Source organism: Amaranthus tricolor, chromosome 9 (genome assembly GCF_026212465.1).
Source record: "Amaranthus tricolor cultivar Red isolate AtriRed21 chromosome 9, ASM2621246v1, whole genome shotgun sequence".
In the NCBI taxonomy this organism is placed as follows: domain Eukaryota; kingdom Viridiplantae; phylum Streptophyta; class Magnoliopsida; order Caryophyllales; family Amaranthaceae; genus Amaranthus; species Amaranthus tricolor.
The window spans coordinates 24,498,366-24,515,059 of NC_080055.1; the positions used below are offsets into that span (position 1 = coordinate 24,498,366).

Below are 16,694 nucleotides of genomic sequence, written 5' to 3' on the forward strand. Positions count from 1 at the left end.
ACGTTGTAAAGTCTAACAAACATGACTTAAGTACATTGTGAAGTTCATGAGAAAAGACATTAGTAGTCGTTCTTGAGACTGTTTGCAACAAGGACTTCCAAACTGAACAAAAATAAGTAAATAACTATGTGAATGACGTGAATTCTAAGGATCATTTATATTATAATTCAGACTTTGTTATTGAGGTATTTTTTTTAATCTATTATATTGCCCAATTGATAAATCATAAGTATAACTACACCATCACGTATATGAGGGATTCTATTACTAAATTGAAAGTTATGTTACGGTGTGGAATACTCAATATATGAAGTACAATTCATATTGACCAATGATCAAATGTCTTCGATTGATTAGAGGTAATCTCAAAACACAATTGCAATCAATTACAAGGCTCTAAACTCGAAATCACAATCGATTTTCATGTTATATTCATATACAAAGCATGTACAAGATTATGTTAGAGGTGAAGTCAAAATTTCAATTAAAACGAGTCAAATAGCAAATATAATTACACCAAAAAAGTTAGTCATAAATTTGAGACTAAACAGCAATATGCGATGAATGTTAATTTCTCTGTTCTTTTTCGTTCTTTCTGTCTACTTTTAATGCAGTTTTCAAAGCAATTTAAAGCCTCATTAATATCTATAATTATGTATCATAAAAAATACATGATAAAAAAGTGAACATTAAAACGAATGTAACGAGATTTTACGTAGAGGTATTATACCCCATGTTTTATGTCTCTGAAAACCATAGTCAAACATGGATATATTAGAGAACTCAAGTAGTACAAATAACAAATTAAGTTTCATTCAAATTTCACATATAATAATTGATCCATATTTTCCACAAACATTATTACAATAGCACCAAATCACATCCATCCATTTATTCTTATTCATCATCATATCATAATGATCACTAAATTCAAACAAATCAACATAAAAAACAAACTTTGTAGGATTTTCATCATTTTTGGACACATTATATCATACAAATTAATGTATGTATGATGATCAATCATTGAGATGATGACTCTCAACATCCCTAGTAATAGCAATACAAAAGTCCATAAGCTTAGTAGGGTAGGGCCCATCATCTGAAATCTTTTCAAATTCAGCACACCATCTAACTGCTGTAAATTCAGGTTTAGGAATCACATGAAGACTAACTGTTAAGCTCTTGAACTCTTGGAGTAGATCACCTTCTATGATTTTGAACCTTACCATCTTGTTTTCTTCATCTATGGCTTCCACTATCTCCTTTGCAACACATTTCTTTCCATCTGTCATCAATGGCAGATTTAGGATCTAAAAACATCAATAGCACCAATAAATTAAGCATTTACAAGCATTATACAAAAAAAAAACCTCAAAATTCATTATTCCGTTTAAAAATTTGAGCAAAAACCATTTTAGTAAGCAAGATCCATTAGTACGATTAAAGCAAGACACAAAAATAAATAAATTTTTACACTTTCACTATAAATTTAAAATAACATTGAACTCAATTTTACTTGGGCATATTTGATTAGTATAGGTTGTGTTGAAGTCATAACAATTTCCTAATTCTTGATCTTAATTCTTAACTAACAAAGCTTATAAAACTACAAATATTCATACTCCCTCCAATACAGCACTAACGTCTCATTTGCTTTTTGAATACTATTCATTTCTTATTCTTAATTTGTATTTTATTATTAATCTATAAGTTTAAATAGTCAAGTGAGATCTTATTTGTTTCGTCTCAATGCAAGGATTATTCATATCAACTTTTCATAATTTTTAATCATGCACAATTAGAGATATTAATGTTTAAATAAGTGCATTGGATAGAGTGCATAAACCAAATGGGACATTAGTGGTGAATTGAAGGGAGTATAATTTAACTAATTTTTTCAATGTGATTCATGATTTTAATTGAATATGGATGAAATTTAGAAGTACTCTCTCCATCTATTCCTATGTAGTGTTCATATTTTTCATTTTAAACAATTTTATTTGTTGTTATTAATTAATTAAGCTTAAACATTTACATATATTAATATAATTTAATTAGTTTTTTCAATATGGTTCTAAAAGACAATTAAATACTATCTCTGTTTGAAAATAAGTTATATAATAATTTAGATTATTTTAAATAAATGATATACGGTGCACATTATTTTTTATCACAAATTTTGGAGTATTAAGTTCAAATTTCAGCTATGTACAGTTGTTTAGTAATCTTGTCCCATAAATTTTTTCCTCACTATTCAATTTCACATATAATAATTTTTACATTGAGACGAATCAAACTTTACTCTCAAGTTAATACCAATTCGATTAATGGCAACTTCAAAACATTTTCAAATTGAGCTCATTTTATGAAGAGAAGAACTAAGCTAGAAAATTTGAAAATATCAAGGGTAGCCTATGCTACCCTAGGTTATAGTATACATCCGCCAATGTCTGTCATCATCCATACATGACTCGTTATGAATATATCTAGGGCTTGCTTGAATTGAGTGTAAATATATAAGGGGTAAAAAAGTCAAACTAATGACGTGGGATTATGGGATGGGAATGGGAATTGAATTCTCAATTTCATAAAAATCTCATGTTTGGAGATTGGGAACAAGATTAGAATTGGGGATTGGAAATGGAATTTTAGGCCATGAATTTCCAAGGTTTTAATACCTAGGCGGGCTAGTATTAAGATATGGGAATTGGACTTTAGATGGAAAGACTTTTAAAACATTAAGGATTATTTGCAAAGAAACATCTTTTAAAACCCCTTTTTTGTAAAGAAACACCTTTTATAATTTTTTTTGTAAGAAAACACCTTTTAAGAAACTTTTTTTAAAAAAAAAAACACCTTAAATCAGTTTCCGGTGACTTTTGTCAACTTTCCGGCGTTGACTATGCCATTTGTCAACTTTCCGGCGTTGACTTTTATTTTTATTTTTATTTTTATTTTTATTATTAATATTATTTTTTAAAAAAAATTTTATTTTTATTATTATTTAAAAAAAAATTTTAAAAAAAATAAAGAATAATAATAATAATAATAATAATAATAAAAACAAAAATAAAAGAAATAATAATTTTTTTTTAAATTATTAAAATTTTTTTTTATTATTTTATTATTTTTCCTTTTGTTTTTATTTTTATTTTATTTTCAATTATTATTATTATTATTATTATTTTTTAATTTTAATTTTATTATTATTATTATTATTATAATTAATATTATTATTATTATTATTATTATTATTATTATTATTATTATTATTATAATTATTATTATTATTTTATTATTATTGTTATTTTATATTTTTTATACTTTTTATTTTTATTATTATTATTAATTTTTTTAAAATTTTTTTTAAAATTTTATGTTTTTTTTGTTTTATTATTTTTTTATTATTAATATTAATTTTTTTTAATTTTAATTTTTATTATTATTTTAAAAAAAAATTAATAATAATAATAATAATAATATTAATAATAATAATAATAATAATAATAAAAACAAAAATAAAAAAAATAATAATAATAAAAATAAAAAATAAAATAAAAATAAAAACAAAAGGAAAAATAAATAATAAATAATAAAAAATAATAATAAAAAATTTTTTTAAAAAAACTTTTAAAAACATTTTTAAAAAAATTATTATTATTATTATTTTTGTTTTTATTTTTATTATTATTATTATTATTATTATTATTTTTTTTTTAATTTTTAAAATAATAATAAAAATAAAAATTTTTAAAAAAAATATTAATAATAAAAATAAAAATAAAAATAAAAATAAAAATAAAAACAAAAGTCAACTCCGGAAAGTTGACAAAAGTCACCGGAAACTGATTTAAGGTGTTTTTTTTAAAAAAAAGTCTTTTAAAAGATGTTTTTTTACAAAAAATTATAAAAGGTGCTTTTTTTACAAAAAAAAGAGGTTTTAAGAGGTGTTTCTTTACAAATTTTTCAAACCTTAATTATGAAAAATTTCACAATTTTTTAATGGGGATAAAATTGTAAATTTATATTTTATTTTTAATGCTTATCTCGAATTCCCAACTTATTCTCGTTAACATACCAAACAAGAGATTGGAAATATATTATATAAATTCCCAATCATTAAATCTCAATCACAATCCCAACCCCACATTCTTATCCCCAAATTCTCATTCTCATATACTAAACGCCCTAAAGGTAAGTAAATGAACAAATGTGAAAGAGGTAGAATGAAAGTAAATTATAAAAATGAGATGATAAAGGAGGATGATTTTTCTTATTTGGAGGAATATAATCCATGATCCTCCCCTAGAATAAATTTATACCCAAAATAAAGGATTTAATTACTCTGTCGTTCTTTAATAAAATTCCCATAAAAAATATTCATGCAACAAAATTATAAATGAAAACTTCTTTAAAGACTTGTTTTTCTTATTAATTAAAAAATAATTAAAACAAAAGTAAATAACAAAACGACTTCTTACAAAGTTTATATTTACACCACCTAATTGATACTTTGTTTTATTCTAATTAAATGTCTTGTTTATTATTATTTAACACTATTCACTTATTAATTAGTTTGTATTTTATTCTCAATTTAAGAATTAAAATATAATTAATTAAAATTTTAATAAGAACTTTTTATAATCCTTAATCAAGTACGATCAGAAATATTTAGATTGAAATATTACATATAGAGAGATGTGCAAAACCAAATATTAAAAATTTAAAATATTTTAATTTAAAGTTTTTTGTAAAAGGTATGAGAAGTGAAAAGGAGGGATTAAAAAAATAGACTCAAATCCAAAAATTCAAATTACCATCGGAAAGTATGATAGAAACTCCAACTGATATAATATTTTTTTTTCAATTTTTCAAGTTATTATACGATACAATTTATTATTTAAACTTATTTATATATTATGGCTAATACATATAAAGTATAATCACCTAATTCGTCTAATCATAATTTAAAAAATATAAATAAAAATGGAGCAAATGCAAGTTTATGATTTCAAAATGAGTTGTTAAAAATATGTTTAGTACCCCCTCTTATAAAATTTGCAACATATTTCATCCAAATAGAGATGTTTATACGAGTCATCAAGGGGATTTAAGATTAGATGTTGTCCTATTTATGTTGATTTTCATATAATTACATATTTATTTTTAATGTCTGGTCATATCAAATTCGATTACAAGATTATATAAATGTCAGATCATTGAGTCAGTTTTAAACACCATTACCTACAAAGTACTCGAATAAAAAAAACATAAATATTGCAAACTTTATGAGACTGAGAATATAATTAAAATAAATGTAAATTAGTAAAGATGAGTTGATAAAGCAATACCTAAAGTATAGTCCCAAGAAATGACAGAACCAGGTTTTCCAAATTCTCCTTCATGGGAATTACAAGTATGAACTTTATCAGGAGTTATATTGGGAAGATGGTGTGGTTTTTGCCCAAATAGTTCATGGAAAAGATTTCCATGTGACTTGATGTCCACTTCTACTTCAAGCTTCCCTATAACTCCCATTTTTATATTAAAACACCCACAAACAATTTTAGGTGTTACAATTTTATTGATGAATATGCTTCTTAGGGATACACCCTTTTTATAGCAATATCTACCGACAATACCCTTAATTGATTTGAGAGTTGAGACAAACAAATAAATTTGTCAACTAACCAATCCAAACAAAAGCATGGCCATCAATTAGCAAGGGCAAAACGGGCTACTGTTTAGGGTCCTAAATTTTTTAGGGTTTAAAAAATTTATTTTCATGTACAAAGTTATATTAACTTGAATTAATAGATATAATATACATTTTTTTGCTAAGTAATATGAGTTACTAATGTTTTTTTTATTAATTAGGTTAAATTTCAACAGTAAAAAACAAAAGTAATATATTATACATTACACCTTAAGTTTTTATGGGCCTTTTTATTTTTCGCTACGGATTCCAGAAATAAACGAAACGACCCTGAACAAAATTTAAGTTGATGGTAAAAACTTCGTTAATCTTCTCTATCATGTGTTAAGGGATGATTGAGACTTCAATATTATACTTTCTCTGGTTTTATTAGTTGCTACAGATAGTGAAATTTCTTGCTATAGATAGTGACATCTTGTGAGGAGAAATGTTACTATCTGTAGCTACTAATAAAAACTAGATGGAGTATTATACTTTAAAAAGCCCCTTCACATAAAAACTCTTTTGGTTGGTAGTGTAGATGTGATACAAACTCCCCTTATATTTAACTCCAAATAGTCCACTTGAAATGAGGGTTGAATGAGATTTAAATCTACAATCATTCAATCATATCCACTCTGATACTGTTTTAAGAAACTAACTCAATCAAAAACTTATGCTGGTGGTTGAGATAACCTTTAGTATATATGTTATATACTCTAATATCATGCATGCTCACATGAGAGCTCATGGGCTCTAGAAGCAGCATAGTCTCACAGGAGCTCTCATACTTACCGATAGATATTTCACTTGAAATGAAAGGTGACTTTATAATTTTTTTTCACGTTAACTTATAATGCCATATCAATAACGCTAATTCTTCTTCGAGACGATCCCTCGATTAGACCAAATATGTTCTGAGTTTGATCATAATTTCATGTACAAATAAAATTCTAACGCTTTTATGTGAATTTATCATACTTCAAACTAACAAGAGCGTTTTATGTAATTCAAGTTTATCCTATACTTTTTCAAATCTATTTTGTTTCAACGATTGTATGGCACTTGTTGTTTATTCACTAATATTTTACACTAATTTTTTATTGAAGCCGTCTCACCATGAAACGGCCTCAATTAGGTCAGTTCAAGTCTTTTACAAAAAAACTGCTCTCTTTACAATTCCAATTTCATTATTTTTGGTGTTTATTTTGCTAATGGGCTGCTTGTGTGGGCTTATTTTACGGTGAGACGATTTTATTTTTAAATATTTTATTATTTTTAATGTATAAAAGATATAATTGGATGAAATCTTATTTGTTTCGTGTTAAGAATATTAACATTTTTGAATATGAGGTGTTTGAGGAAGAAAACATAGTAGCTTGATAAATATTATGATGAACTGTTTTTGTTTAGGGTTTTATAGTATGTACAAAAGCAGTAGATCAATTAGATAATGAAACTGGGGTGAAACAAATAATTATATATTCAAATCAATGATAAATTTCAATGTGTTGATAAAATATGTATTTATAGTTTGCAAAAATATTATTTTTTACATAATTAGAAAATATATAAATATTTATATATTATAAAATAAAATATAGTAGTACAATTTGATGAATCAATTAAGATTTCAATGGATCATTTAATAATACTACATATGTAAGACAATATCAAAAAAAATGTAGGTTTTTATAATATGTGAAGTATGTGTTTATTGTGTATTTAGATATCATAAATACATACTTTACATATCATAACCTCTACTTGGTATACATTAAATTATTTCATATACCATAAATGCATCTTTTACATAACATAAACAACTATTTATATTATATTTAGACACTTTGAAAAAACAAATGTGCATATTAACGTTTGATTTACCAAATGGTTGTGGCAATTCGTCACATAATTTCATCGTGATCCACTCGTGTGGATTCGGGCCTACAAATGATATGGGTGAATTTGGACGGGTCCGCGAGAGTTAATTTGGGTAAAAATAGAGTAATTTTTTTAATATAAAAAAGTGAATCATATGATGTAGAATCTTTTGGACAGAAGAAACAGGGAAACATGGCTTCTACAGAAATCTGGAAAATATAATACAATCAGTTGATCCTGGATACTAATCTTTAAGCCCATTTAAGCTATTACTCACTGTGTCACTTTTATTTTATAATATACTTTTTATTTTATTTTATTTTTTTTAGGTGCTTTTTATTTTACTTTGTATCATTGAGTTTATAACATTCTTATTTTTCTTAAAATAGTTATACATTTATTCTTTTAATCTTATCTACAAACTTATATTTACTCTATTTTAACTTTTTATTTTTATCTTTTAATTATTTTTTTGTCTTATTCTCCAACTTAATTTTTTTTTTATTTAATTTTACGCATTTTACAACTAGTCAAAAATAAGAGAAACTAAAAGAGTATTAATATGAAATGTAATTCGACGAGCATCTAGCCATCTACTCTTTACTTCGTTTCACAATGTTGCTGGTCCCTTTTTATCTTCCATGATAGTTAATACGAATAATTATAAGATGTATTACTCCATGTTTTATATTGAACTTCATTATACTATATATAGACAAATCCAAAATAATAAATAAGAACAACTTTAAACAACAGAAGGAGTACGAAATACTAATTACTTCATCTATTTCTTAAAGTTGTTCACACTTGTCATTTTAGAAGGTCGTTTTATTTGTTTTTCCCCTAAAGATTCTTTCTAATTTTATTAAACGTAATTAAATTTGTTCATTTTTATTTTATTATATTAGCGATGCATATGATCTCTTAATGTTTTCCACCAACTTTATTTTAAATTTTTATATTATTATAACCTATTTGGTGTTGGTATTATAACATGTTGAAGTTGGTATTATAACCTATTAGAGTTGGTATTATAACCTATTAAAGTTGGTATTTAGAGTTGGCATTTTAACCTATTATAACCTATTAGAGTTGGTATTATAACCAATTTTAATAGGTTATAATACAAACTTCAAAAGGTTATAAACCAACACTAAATAGGTTATTATACCAACTCCAAATACCAATTTTAATGGGTTATAACACCAACTTTAATAGGTTATAATACCAACTTCAATAGGTTATAACAACTTCAATAGGTTATAACACCTTCTAAATTTGGTTACACAGCGCGCATTTTTTTTGTAGTTGTTTTTTTAGTAATAATGGGCTGACCCATTTTAAACGTATTATTTATGAGAAAATTTGAAAAAAATAAGATTTTTTAATAACTTTAGTCAAAAAATAAAGCTTTGGCCAAACTTTATTCCCAAAATAAGCGTCTCTGGCCCCAAAACTAGGCTCGGTACGTAATTGCTGTTACTAACACCGAGTATAAAGAAATGGTCAAAAAATTTAGTCAAGGGTAAAGTCGCGTTACGAACAGCGACATATGGGTTGACTGGTCAATTATAAAGTCGCTGTTAGTAACAGCGACCTTATGCGTGCCTAAATACTAAACCAAAGGTGAAATGAGGAAGGAGGAAGAAGACTGTTCTATTCGCTGTTACTAACAACGACTTTATAGTTGACAAGTCAACCCATATGTCGCTGTTAGTAACAGCGACTTTACCCTTGACTAAATTTTTTGACCATTTCTTTATACTCGTTGTTAGTAACAGCGATTACGTACCGAGCCTAACTTTGGGGCCAAAGACGCTTATTTTGGGAATAAAGTTTGGCCAAAGCTTATTTTTTGATTAAAGTTATTAAAAAATCTTATTTTTTTTCAAATTTTCTCATTTATGAAGACGGTCTCAAGTAAGAATTTGTGTTACATTTTTCAATCCTCATCATCATCATACCCAGTGATCTCGCTCATAGACTTAACTATGGTCAGGGTCTGAGGAGGAAAGAGAGACGACAGTTCATACCCATATAGGACTAATAGGAGAGTGCGGTCAAAGAGTCCCTCGACTCAAGAAGGATCTTCAAAGAAAGTGGAACCTGCAACTATCCGAAAGTCTGCAACTTATATCCACGTTAAACATGAATAGCAATCAACTAACTATATATACAAAATAAATAGAATACATAAAACTAAAAATACGATAATGGATAGAAAGGTGGTAAAATTTTACTAACTTTATTTTAACATTTTTATATTATTTATCATCTCCACCTGTTTTTCACTTAATTTAAATAGTTTTTCAATAATTGAGATCTCCATAATTAATTTTTACATTAATTTTATTTAATATGTTTTAATTTTATGATCTCCACCACCTGTTTTTCACTTAATTTAAATACCTTTTTAATAAATTAATATCTCATTCATTTTAAAGATTCTATTTTTTATCTCCTAAACGTTCCATGTGGAGTTGCCACGTATCCTTGTGTTTACGCCCATGTGCCATGTCTATTTGTTTCGTCAAAGTCATGTGACGTAGCCAGAGATTTTATGTAGAGTAAATCATTGAAAATTTGAAAAGATGATTATCAAGAAACTGCCTTCTGTCCATCAAAGCATTGAATATGTGATCAGTAGTGTGTGCAACTTGTCCTTCTGTGAAAGAACCACTAATTGAATTATTATATTATAATATAATACTCCCTCCGAACCAATTTAGTTGTCCCATTTCTTTATTTGGTAAAGTCTTTTTAGTTGTCTCATTTCTATTTTTGTCAATCTTTTTTTATCTAAATATCCTTAGTTCACACAAGTAATTACGAATATACCCCCATATACCTTACTTACCCAACTACCCTTCACTACTTACTCTTCACTATTTACCCTTTACTACCTACCCTTTTTAATGGACCCCACACTATCCTTAATAACCGTGCCCAAGCAAATGGGACATCTAAATTGGTTCGGAGAGAGTATAATACTCTATGCAACAAAATATGCGTATTAAATATAATATTAATGATCTAAAAACAAACATCATTGTGTTCCATATCTCTATTTATCAATTATTTATTAGGCCACCAACATAACATATTGACGATCTAAACACAAGTATATAAATATAGCAGTTAAAGTATATGAAATCTATTTATTAAATTGATTTTCCAAATCAATTGGGCATATAGTATTACAGTTAATAAATGTACACAAAAAATCCATACAACTAACATCTGTATCAGAGATGATAGTTCAGTCCAAATCTAACTCTGATTTGACGTGAAGAAAAAATTTGAATCGAAATCGAATTTCATAAATCCAATAATACATGAATGAAGATTAAGCATTTAATTTTGGCCATAACTTTTGCATCTAGAATGTGGAATATGAGCTTGTAATGTAACTCCTTTTGAATTGTATAGGGCAAACTCATGAGAGCAAAATACACACATTCAAAGATGTGATTTGGAGCAATATGAACTTGTAATGTAACTCCTTTTTTTTATCTTAATAGAAGAAAATTAGACAAATATTTCTCATATACAATAATCAAAAGAATAATTATCATGTATATGGAATATAAATAAAAAGAAATCAAGGCAAGTGATGCACCTGGAATCCAAAAAGACAGTAACAATACATTTTTTTCATGATCATCCTTTGTGACATAAACGTCCACATAGTAAGATAAAACTAAGTCCATAGGCGTCGAGAGTTTCAGCATCACACCTTGTCCTGTACTTGAAAGTATCGACCGATCTCGAGACTTCTAAAACGAAAGCGTAATATGATCAGCAGCAATAGAACTTACATAATATCGCTTAATTATGTCAAAAAGAATGGATCGATAAACCTTACATAACATCGCTTAATTCTGCTGTCAAAAAGAATACATATTAACGTTCATACCAGTAACGCCATCCACCAAGTGACGATCTGATCACTCTTAAAGTACGCATTCCCTCAGCGAAGCTTATCACATGAATCAAAATATCGGGATCAAAATTTTTTTTGATGTTGTCATATTAACATCTCTTCTAACTGGTGTTCTTCTTGCTTCTCAGAATCTCCTTGAGTGAAGTAAATTGCTTCTTGCATTGGTTCACAGTTTTCCCTGGGACAGCAGCTGCAATCCGCTCCCAACGTTGAGGTGTTTCCTTCGGAAAGGTTTTTAGAGCCTGAACAAGAGCTCTTTCTTGAACAGAAGACCACACGTCCTGGTCAGACACTGAAGCAGCAACTGATCCTTGTTCGTTGCTGCTAGAGCTTGAAGTAGCATTTGTCGAATCTGGTGCACTTGTAGGACTAGGATCAGAACCATTCACACCTGAAACATGTTGAACTTCTTCTCTACTACTAAGTGGTGAGGCAATAGATGCTGCTGGTTTTCTTTTTTCAAGAAATGAATCAAATGCCCTGGAATTGTCGGGTTTTTGGAGAAGAACAGTTTTTGTTGCTTTCAAAATCTCTTCCACTGATCTTCCGGTCCCAATATACTCGGATATAACCTCCCACCTCCGTGATGTCCCTTTTGGATATTTCTGCATACCTTTTCTCAAGAGATCAACTTCTTCCTTACCCCACAGCTTCTCTTTCTTTTCATTGCGACTCGATGTCATGTTTCCATTAGATTGTAATGCACTAGTTTGCTGAGGATTCTTACTCACAGCTTTATGATCAGGTTCTATGTTAACTTGATCACTTAGAGAATCTTTGATAAGTTTAACTTGTTCCTCTTGTTCCTTTCCCTCTATCTTGTCGCAAAGATTCTTGAGTCGCTCCATGTCATGTGACATGCAAAGGGTTTCTACATCATCCCCAGATATGTTAAACTCATGCTTAGATGTAACTTCAGCAGTAAGAGAGCGGAGACGGGTACGTTCCTTACGTAAGAGTTTCTTTTCCTTCTCTTTAGCCTTCTTGTTTTGCAATGCAACTTCAGCAGCTTTTCTTTCTTCCTCCTCTTTCTTACGCCTCTCCTCTTCAGCAGCTCTTGCAGCTTCTTCCTCTTGCAACTTCTTGGCCAAGAATTTTGCTTGCTTCTTACGCTGCTTTTCAGCTTTCTCCAATTCCTTCCTCTTCGCAATCCTGGGATCTCTTTTATAGGCATTGTCAACAAGCAAACGTACACGGGCATACTCTTCCTTTCTGGCTTTCTCACTAAGTTTGGCATTCTGTCGCTCCATCCATCTCCTATGATCGCGAGATTCTGCTTGCTCAAGGTCAAATTCATCGGCGTGTGGAAATTCTCTCCAGCTTTTGAAGGAATACCAAAAGTTATAGAATTTATCAACCTCGTCAAAAGGAGTATTATCATCTCCTAATGAAGGAGCAGGTTGGGTAACAGACCAACGGCTATTCCTCATAAAAGCAGGACCGAAAACTTTATAGAAGTCCTGCGGTGCACAGTCCGTAGGGATCTCATCATCAAATTCATCAGTTGAATCATAAATTCTTCGTTTCAAAGGGTCAATTAACACTTCATAAGCTTCTTGAATGGCTTTGAAATGGTTTTCAATTTCTTCCTTCTTTACTTGTTTTGCAGCTTCAGTTTCTTCAGCAAGGAGAAGTGCAGCTTGTTTGTCAGGATGATATTTTAAAGCAACATCACGGTAACTTTTCTTGATCTGGTCCTCAGTCGCAAGATATCTCAAATGCGCCAAACCCAACAATGCATAATGATCCTGTTGTTGACCATCAGCGTCAGATTTCTTCTTACTCTTAATGCTATAAGAATCAAAAGAAGGAACATAATTTTGTTCTTTATCACTTGAAACAGTCTGATCATCCCCGTCTGAATCCTCTTCAGAATAGCCAGCAAGTCTGAGAGCAGCAGCATGAAAAGCAAGGCCAGCAGGTTCAAACCTCGACACTTTGATAGGAAGACAATTTGAAGAAACAAAGACTGGTTTGCCATCTACAAGTTCTTGTGAGTACGATATTCGTAAAGCATTACTCACTTGCGGAGCCATCTTTTCTTAATAATGTCCCCCAGTACAAAGCGGAGTAGAACCACCAAGGAAAGAAGTCCAAAGACTATTCACTACCACAACCAGCAAACTACAAACTACAAACTGCAAAAAACATCCATGAACATATTAGAAATTCAGATAGCGAACAGTCCATTACAAAACAATAATCCAAAAGATCTGGAGGATTATTAGTTAAGCAAAAGAACTCTTGTTCAACAGCAGAAAGGTTGCAGGAACAAAGTTACATCACCACACAACAAAAGTTATCTGGACAAGATCGAATGTCCATGTCTTAAGACATGTTAAAGTGTCTCGGCAATGCTTGAAATTTTTAACCACAAGGACACTATCCAAGATTTCAAATATATATTAAAAGTTTTACCCATTTTTCTGCAATGAATATTTAATGGTATAGATATTAATATCGAATAACAAAATGTCATGATATTTAGCCTCCTTTTAATATACTCCAAGTAGCTGGCAAGTATAATAAAGGCCAAAGCCTTTATTGTGGGTCTCAAGCCCAGTTGCAATGCATAACCCAAATGACAAGGACAACACTTCATTACCCAAACGCCATTTAAGTGGCTCCCACCTAGAGTGGAGTTTCGGGGAATTGGTTGTACGCAACCTTACCCTTGTTACTGATAAAACTAACAAAGAAATTCAACTGACCCTTGGTAGCAAACACCCTGTGGAACTTTACATAAACAAGTGATGCACGTGATTGAATGAGTCAATTTACTATAGTGCATCATAATTCATACCAAAGAACTATCATCGTAACCGCTGTTCCAGAGACCCCTTAGATAGCGTTAAGTGTACCGACGCACATCGCGGGCCATATTGCGTTCCAAGTAACAATGTCTATTCAAAGCACTAGACTTGAAGATAATATTACATGGTTTCAATCTACACAGGGGTTATGCGTTCCAAGAAACAATGTCTATTTAAAGCTCTAAACTTCATGATAATATTACATGGTTCCAATCTCTACACGAGGGTTATGCATTCCAAGAAACAATGTGTCATGAATTGGTAGGAAGGGGTAATATAGAAATTTAGTAATAAATAATATTTTAGTAATTAGTTAGTTGAGGGAATAAAATGTAGGGATAAGTGGTACAATTAGAGGGGAAGGGGAGAGAATTAGTCATTCAAGAAGTGTAACAGTTTTTAGTGGAGTGTAATACTCTTAGGAGAGAACAAGCCTCTCGAATGCTTGTATACTATCCTTTGTAATCGTTGTTTGTTTACAATCGTTCTTCGTTATACAATCACATTTTTACATACAAATCGATACATTCATATACAATTTTCTGTTCATTCTTTAGTGATTACATCTCATGGCTTACCCAAATCCATAACACAATGTCTATTCAAAGCACTAAACTTCATGATAATATTACATGGTTTCAATCTACACACGTTCCACGGGTTTTATGTACACAACCTTGCCCTAGTAATACGAAAGAGGTTGTTTCTGATGGGACATTTATTACAAGCATTGTTATCAACTAGTAGTTAAGTAAACTAATAAAAAAATCCCATCGATATAATGTAACTACCAATTCAGTTTCACTCACTTAGTTTTAAGAGGCGCGAGGCGCGTCGAGGCGCAAAAGGTCCTATTTTTTGAGGAGCGAGGCGGAGGCCGGCTTTTTGCACGCGAGGCGCACAATTTCGCTAAAAAGCTCCAAAATCAAATTTAAAACATATTTGATACTTAAAACAACATGAATTTCATATTAAAATAACATAGAAGTAAGATAAACACTACTTTAGCACATAGAGCCATACGATAACTCGATAACATAGTCTAGACTCTAGAACAAAAGAAATAAAAAGAAAATTAAAATATTGACAAAGATAAAGAAAGCAAACAATTGAATTGAATTTTGAGTGACACAATTAAAAAAAACTAAAATTCTAAATCGGACTCATTGTTCAAAATTCAAGCTATAAAAAAAATAATAATCAACAATTACTTAAAACTCCAAAGATTCAACAATACTAACTAGAAACATGTAGGTTGTAACAATGTACAATTGAATAATTGCGGTAATAATTTAAACTCCAAAATCATCATTTCAATCAATTTCCAGAGACGATGAACTAAATGAACTCCAATTCTATACTTATATTATCGACTCACAAATAAAAGTTGAAATAAACCCTAATAACTAAGATTGCAACTAAAATAAATTCAACACATGAAGAATAACCGAATCGGCACCTCCAACTAAGAAAACTTGTTCAATAGCTTCACACCTCTGCTACAAGAAAAAAAAAAAAAAAAAAAAAAAAAAAAAAGAAGCCGAACTTAAGAAGAAAAAAAAAACTGAGCAACTGAAAGGAGACCAGAAATCAGAGAAGAAGGCGACACTCGACAGAGAATCAGAGAAGAAGGCCAAGAAAATGGTTGGCGAAGGAGAATCAGAGAAGAAGGCGAAGAAAATGGCTGGCGAAGGAGAAAATGGACCGACAAAATGAAAAGAGAAAAAAGAAGAAAAAGGAAGAAAGGAAGGAGAACATACCCGGTTCGACTTTGAAGATGGCTGGCGAAGAGCAACTGAGCAAGAAGGCGAAGCAGAATGGCGAAGGAAGAGCAAGAGACCAGAAATCGACTTCTCTAGGTCAAAATTTAGGGTTTTTGTTTTTTTTAAACCATTTAATTTAAAGGGTATATTAGTAATATCATGGGTTTTTAAACCTATTTTAGGCTTATTTGAAATCAAAGATAAGAAAAAAAAATAAATAAATCAGACACCCGACTTCAAAAGGCGCATGAGGTGCATGGAGGCGCGATGCCATGAGGCGCGTGTGAGGCGCGCTTTTTGGTCGCCTTTGTGTATTCCCTGCGCCTAGACTCGTTGAAGCGTTTTTTCTGGTGACGCAGTGCGCCCTACGCCCAGGCGCGCTTTTTAAAACAAAAATTACAAGGAATGTCAGTGACTTCAAATTTTTGTGTCAATTACAAGAAACATAATTTGATACATCAATTGTCAACCAGACATTTAAAAAATCTACCACCAAAAATATAGAATCACTTATCAAAAACAATCATGAAGTTTAGGTCATTAAAAATTATAGCCACAAAATTCATTATTACGAATTTATGAGTTATAGGCAC

The 16,694-nt window shown here is 29.8% G+C and overlaps 2 protein-coding genes across 2 annotated transcripts; both read right to left on the minus strand.

Annotated features, from left to right (window-relative positions):
- Positions 1 to 791: 791 nt before the first annotated feature.
- Positions 792 to 5,603, minus strand: LOC130824441 (MLP-like protein 43). Its single transcript, XM_057689451.1, has 2 exons — positions 5,355 to 5,603; positions 792 to 1,288 (listed from the first exon to the last, which is right to left on the minus strand). The coding sequence occupies exons 1-2, from the start codon at positions 5,539 to 5,541 to the stop codon at positions 1,020 to 1,022; spliced, it is 456 nt and encodes a 151-aa protein (XP_057545434.1). The 5' UTR covers positions 5,542 to 5,603; the 3' UTR covers positions 792 to 1,019.
- Positions 5,604 to 11,173: 5,570 nt separating this feature from the next.
- Positions 11,174 to 16,243, minus strand: LOC130824442 (uncharacterized). The gene is made up of 2 exons (XM_057689452.1): positions 16,099 to 16,243; positions 11,174 to 13,663 (listed from the first exon to the last, which is right to left on the minus strand). Exon 2 carries the CDS (start codon positions 13,559 to 13,561, stop codon positions 11,627 to 11,629), a length of 1,935 nt encoding a protein of 644 aa, XP_057545435.1. The 5' UTR covers positions 13,562 to 13,663; positions 16,099 to 16,243; the 3' UTR covers positions 11,174 to 11,626.
- Positions 16,244 to 16,694: the final 451 nt, after the last annotated feature.

Excerpts from the sequence above, each read along its gene's own strand:
- LOC130824441 (XM_057689451.1), bottom strand. The coding sequence starts at position 5,541 with ATGGGAGTTATAGGGAAGCTTGAAGTAGAAGTGGACATCAAGTCACAT. Across the intron at positions 1,289-5,354 it reads TTCTTGGGACTATACTTTAG|ATGGAAAGAAATGTGTTGCA; the intron begins GTATTGCTTTAT and ends CATTGATGACAG.
- LOC130824442 (XM_057689452.1), bottom strand. The coding sequence starts at position 13,561 with ATGGCTCCGCAAGTGAGTAATGCTTTACGAATATCGTACTCACAAGAA.